The following is a 6,598-nucleotide window of genomic DNA, read 5'->3' as shown; positions in this document are numbered from 1 at the left end:
TTGAAATTTATAATTAAATACATATATATAAAATTATTCTAAGCAGATGTTACTCGAAGAAATCAATTTTTTTTTTTAATTTAATTCTCAGAATATTTAACCCTCCAATAAATAAAATATATTGGTTAAAAAGGCGATAAAAATTCATTTATCCTTGGCCCAATTGATTCTATGTTTGGCAATAGTACATCACTTTATCGCCAGACGGAGTACGGTGATTAAAATCGGATTATTAATTTATATCTTTGTTTACTTCAATTTGTGTGATGATAATATTTTTGTTTTATTAAATATATTCGCTCTATTGTCGTAATTTAGAAGGGAAAGTATTACTTTCCTTCTATCACGTGATTTATTCTCACACAAGACGGAATAACACGTGTGTCTCGAAAGGGGAGATGGGGAAGAGATGAGGTCTGCGAACTTGGATCATTGCCAAGGAACTACATCCGGGATCGATACACTAGCGTCTGGAGTGAACGGCCAGGATAATTTGGCGGGAAATTACAAGAATATTTTCTAAAAATAATGCAAAATTAATTTTTTTTTTTTAATGAAAAATCCTCGCCTTTCTTCCTCGTCTCCTCCTTCTTATCATCCCCCCCATCTTTAAAGCTTACTTATAAATTATTAAAAATTGCGAACTTATTAAATATCAATTAATTCGTACGAAGTTTTATTAATTTAATTAATTTATGCCTAAATTTTTCATTAAAATATTAATATTTTAAGCTCAAAGATAGATTTTATAACGCGCGGTGCTTCACTGCATCGCTCTCTAGTACTGCAGAGAAGATAGTTGTACAGGAGTCGCGTAACGTATTAATATTTAAAGTTTTTTTTCCTGCCTTTATTTTTATAAAAATGGAGCGCAAAAAAAAACTCGATGGTTATTAAAAAATAAAGAAAGTTCTGCATAGTTTTACTTATTTATCATGAAGAACGTCCTTTAATATTTAATTCTATCGTTGATTATTTGCAAAATCGTACTTGTCTAAATGGGAGGAGGAAGATGCAATTGTTGTTTTTTTATGTATTTATTATTTCTTAATATATTATTGCATCCTGCAATGGTAAAGAGAGAAGTGTTAGTGTATGTTTTGAAAGGAGAAATGGTGGACGGGAGTGTGTGCTCAATGCAAGTTCAGTGTACCGGAATGTTGAGGGAGAAGATCGATACAAAGTGCGTCGACCTCATTGCAGTATACGAAGACACAGACGTTGTTTGTACAGACTTACTGAATTTATTTCGACTTGTGTCAACATAAAAGTTTATTGCATAACACCAGGATATAATCTAGAAATTTATAAAACAAAAATTTAAATGGTTAAAATGCTAAATTTACTTAATATAATACCAATTTTGTTCAATAAAAGCTACAGACTGGTTGATACTCCCGAACGCAATTACGCACCGAATAAATAATTAATACGCAATTAAGAGATGAGATAATTATATAAATATGTTTCAAAATTGTTCTGCATGAATAGAATCGATGTTAATAATTAAAACGATTATGTTTAATCTTTGAAAATTAAAGCAAGGAATTTGTTCAAAATGGGATTAGGAAGAATTTCATTATTTTGGAATTTTTAATGTTTCTACTTCCTTTTTTTATTATTTTTTCTTGTCTTCTCTTAATCAGATATCATTGTTTGTCGATAGAGGGCAGTGGTATGGCAGAGGTGAGTGAACTTTAGGTCCTCGCACTCTTGCACTTGACCAATCAATGTTGCTTCTCCCGCATCCAGGATCCGTGCATCACGTGTTTTCGGAGGCGGATTCTGCCTCGTTTAAATCAATTCTAGCTGCATCCAATTGCGCTTGCGCTTTTGGTAACTCTACTAAATACAGTATTGGTTCGGTTTATAATCTGTAGTATCTTAGAAAAAGAAAATAATAATAATAATAATATTATTAAAACAACATGGCGTAGTTCAAAATAGTAGCTTCTTTGTAGCATCCTCCTACGTCTATCCCATTTCAATTGTGTTAGATGTTGAAGGAGGAGAGATGGGATGAAAGTTACAGGTCCGGATAGTGATGGCGTAGTTCGCTATTCCGCCGACAGATGTCGCTTGGGAGCGATGACCCCGAAAGATGCCTTCCACCCATCCGAACTTGCTGCTCTTTGCTAAGAATCGATGGGACCCGGGACCAGGACCGGTCGATGACATTGTATTGATCCCATTCTCATTCGGGAGCCAACATCTTTCGGGTGTAATGTTCTCTGCCTCTCGCTCTTTCTGTTTTCTTTGCCAAAATCTCGTCGCCCTCCTTCGCTTCTGATCAAGCTCTTCTACTAAAATAACGACAGTAAGAGGCCCTTCTAAAGGTAGAAGGCGTATAAAAGGGTATTAAAAATAAATGAAGATTCTTACGTATAAAAACTTACCTGTTAATTTAAATTTAGAGTAAATCAAGAAGATTTTTTTTCTTATTAAATCAGTTATCTAGAACTCAGATGCTTCTCGAATCTCGAGATCTCCATCTGCTCCTGAAAATCGATTAAAAAGCATTCATCTGCTTTTATCGATCGGCTAAATGTTATTTCCACGCTACTGATTTTGGCACCACATTCAAGCGAAAGGTTCGAAGTCTGCAAATGTAACGTCTCAGAAAATTCGAATTATATCTTCGCTGTACTGTATACAAATTAAATTTATAACTTTATAACGAAATAATTAATCGAATATGTAAAAAATGCATTCCTTCGCACGTTAAACCATTAAATTCCTTCCTTTACTGTGCACAAACAGCATTAAAATCGTATATGCTGCAGCATTTACAATTATCTATCCCCTTCGCTATACATTAAAATAGTAAATTTACCGGTCAAAATTCCAGTATTATCGTTTGAAATACGTCTTCATTCGCTGTATAACCGAGGAAGGAGTAAAATCTAACCATTCTTACTGTATCACATCATGAAAATCGTGTTCTCTTCACAGTATAAATCCGTAAAATCTCATTAATATTGCAGGTAAAGTATTAATAAAATACATACTTTAACAGCATGGAGCGGTAATACAAATTGTTTCTTTTGTCTACCGTAAACAGCATTAAAATCTTACCTTTATTATGCTTTAAAATTATTCTTAAACCGTAGCTTTTTAACGTTATAATTTATTAAAATTGTAGTAGGAGGAGTTAAAATATATATATAAAAAAAAAAAATCCGACAGTATCATTACGTTTTGTTTTTTTTTTTCTAATTAAATTTTAAAGTGGAGGTATTATTAAAATTTAAGACGTTTGAAGATTGTTAAAGGATAACCTTAAAAAAATTAAATTTATAAACGTCAATCGTATCGTACGTGTGGGAAAAACTGAATGCAAAAAATAGCCGTTATCCGTTCACAAGAGATCAACAATGGAGTAAAGAGCAATAGGGTTGAAAGGATTGAATAATGAATGGATAGTATGAATGGAAAGAAAGGAGGAGTGCGCGTTTTTTAAAGTCTAAGGTCTCAACAGAGACTAGACTGTCTAGATATGGTTTACTATAGGTTTACATAATAAAAAAGCAGGAGAAAAAAAGAAAAAAAAGTATATTCTCCTTAGGAAACGATGCTACAGATGTCTGTCTATAAAACTTATTATTTTCTTATTTAATTTAAATTAATTAATACTTAATTATTAATTATTTTAATACTCTTTTTTTACCTTCTCTAGACTTTAACCTCCATCACTAAACTGTTTCTTGGCTTTTGTTTATCTCTCAAATATCCTGAAATCTATATCTTTCTCACTCTTAGATGCTGTTCTTTCTTTGTCTTTCGTCTTTAATCCTGCTGTTTAGTGAATTTATATTTTGAAACTTGCTCTTCTCGTGATAACATTTTTCCTATTTAATCATGAAGGAAATCATTCTTGTTTGGTAAAGACTGATAACGTACTGAATAAATTAGTAAATCACTTATCATATACTCATTTAATATCCAAAATGTCTTCTTCACTTGAGTTATTTTTCTATTAATTTATGTTTCTCATCATCTGGATGATATATTTATCTATTTTCTATATTATGAAAAGAGAGATTCCTTCCATGATTCTGAAGACTTTTATGGAAAATGTCTGTCGTGAAAGACTATTTAAAAGTCTTAAAATTCGTTATAATCGTGAAAGAAATCTCTTAAATTTGGTTTATAATACCAAAACTTAGCAAATATAATATATAGATTTGTGAATTTTATTCATTCCAATACTTATTTTGCTGTATGAATATGATCAGCAGTTCTATAATCTTGCTTCTTTGTGTACTTGAGAGTTGTTTAATGAGCTTAGAATTCTATTTATTATAACTTTGAAACTTAAAATTTGTAAATTTAAAGAAGAAAAACTGATAATCTTTAACTCTTCATCTCCTTTTTTTAATATGGAAGTAATTGAAGAAGAAAAATTGTGTTTAATTGTTTGTATAATGTGACAAGACAGTTCAACTCCTGCTGCTAATTCTTAGATTTTTCATTAATTTTTTTAAAAAATATTAATTATCATTTCTGGTTCATAAATTTCATGATCTTCATTAAAATGAACTTACAAATTTTGTGATGATGTTCCTCCATATAAATTTCCATAAAAATTTTCACAAATATTAATCATTTCTAACTATTTTTAAGCACAATTATTCTATTTTTAAATGGTTATATCCAATGAAGAAATGTAGAATTCTCTTCTATAAAATGATGATGTTATTACATATAAATTGATGATGCTCTATCGAAGGTTTCACAAATATTAATTATCTTCCTTCTGTTTGTTTTGATGCGCAATTAATGTATTGTAAATGGAAAATCCAAGAAAGAAATGCCAAATAATTTATGAGAAATCGCAGGCATTCCTTAATGACATGCTATTTTCTATGGTTTCGTATATCATTCTAATGTCGAAATTTATGATGTCCTTCCTTCTTTCCTAGCAATTATTATTTCTATAAATTCTACTTTGACCTTTTGATTCACAATTCTTCATCAGCATCTTTTTCTCTTTCTCTCCTTCTTCTCATTCTCCTCCTCTTCTTCCTCCTCTTCCTCTTCCTCCTCCTCCTCCTCCTCCTCCTCCTCCTCCCGCCTCCTCCTTCCTCCTCCTCCCGCCTCCTCCTTCTCTTTCTGCTTCTTCTTCTCTACTTTCTCCTTCTTATTTNTATAACCATACTTTCTTTTATCACATGTTAAGAGCTTTTATTATTTAAAATCAAAGTTTTATCAGACTGTGATTTCATCTGCTATTAAAAGATGTAAGTTTAAAGGCAAGCATCTTAGCAAATTATCATTCATATTGCACATTCTATAAAAAAAAAAAAAACTAGAAACATTTTTATTTTAAATTTCTCATTTCTTTCCTAATAAATAAGATCAAATTGTGTTTAATTACTATCATCATCAGTAAGCTTTGTTCATGGGATTAACTGAAGTTGCAAGGATCTTTCTAGAGATGCAACACACCGTTTCTTATCGGGTATTCGAGTATTTACAGTCTACTTCTATGGGTTTTCTTGTTATCAAAACATGCTTATCATGATTAATGCTGATCTTAATGGGAATTTTTTTTTCTTCTTTTAATCTTGAAAATATTTGATTTCATATTTGGCTGTCTTCTAATTTTATAACATTTAAATCTCTTTAAAATTATCTATAACTGTTGCTTCCACCTTTATATATATATCACTGACACGTGCTCTCCATCTTCCATTTTTACATACATCGCTGACACGTGACCAGTTCCTGTCAAGTCTATTCGTCTACAACCATATAAAAGTTTGAACTTAAAGCACAATTATAATGAAAATTCATTCATTTTTACCCACATAAACCATGCAAGCACGTTGCAATTAATGGCAACATTCATAATTTCTAATACAAGTTTTCTTTAAAATAATGAGTCAGAAATCGCGATTTAAATAAGTATAAGTAAAATTGAATTAATTATGCTTACTCGAACAGCATTCTCTTCTTCGTACGTCGTGATTTTCTTACTTAAAAGTGTTCTGAAATGAAAACGCATCAATCTCATGGGGGCTGCCATTTTGTTTACATTTTTCCCTCTAGCGGTTACAAAATCGAGAGTGTTTATATCGTCTGCTTTAAATTATAATTAAATTCCTAATTGCTATCGTCTATATTTGAAATTAAAATAATATTAATTTTAAATAAATTAACACCACTGTAAAAAAAATCTTAAATTTTAAATCGATTCGATATGATATTAAATTAGACTTAGTTTAATATTACATATTTTTTACAATACAATTTAAAATATTGCTCAAATATAATAAACGTTTTTTACATTAAATATTAACTTAAATAATAATTAATTATAATTAGACTTAATAAACGATTTTTAAAATATTTTATTCTTTAGGCATGAATTACCATTAGCCAAATTTTCTTTATTAATTAATCAGAATAGGATATATTTATCATAAATTAATATTATTTATCACCATAAATATTATTAATTTATTAATCTAATTTACAATAAACGTAAAAAAAAAATTTTAATAATTATTTACAGCGTTTATCACGTAGCGCCATCTGTTATTTAAACTTTCAATTTAAAAAAAAAAATAGTTGTAAAAATAAAATTAAACTTCAA

General features: G+C 29.9%; 1 protein-coding gene across 1 annotated transcript in view; it reads right to left on the bottom strand.

The window, feature by feature from the left end:
* The window catches only part of LOC111628017 (methyltransferase-like protein 17, mitochondrial), a 33,648-nt gene extending 27,591 nt beyond the window's left edge, over positions 1-6,057 (bottom strand). The window contains exon 1 of the mRNA XM_023371737.1: positions 5,939-6,057. Coding sequence (XP_023227505.1) covers positions 5,939-6,028 — 90 coding nt within the window. The 5' untranslated portion in view covers positions 6,029-6,057. The remainder of the gene's footprint in view (positions 1-5,938) is intronic.
* Between the last annotated feature and the right edge of the window lie 541 nt (positions 6,058-6,598).

This window comes from Centruroides sculpturatus, unplaced genomic scaffold, assembly GCF_000671375.1.
Source record: "Centruroides sculpturatus isolate CEXI.00-Female unplaced genomic scaffold, Cexi_2.0 scaffold1, whole genome shotgun sequence".
In the NCBI taxonomy this organism is placed as follows: Eukaryota; Metazoa; Arthropoda; class Arachnida; order Scorpiones; family Buthidae; genus Centruroides; species Centruroides sculpturatus.
The sequence above is the reverse complement of the archived record's forward strand: the minus strand, read 5'-3'. Positions and strand labels throughout refer to the sequence as shown.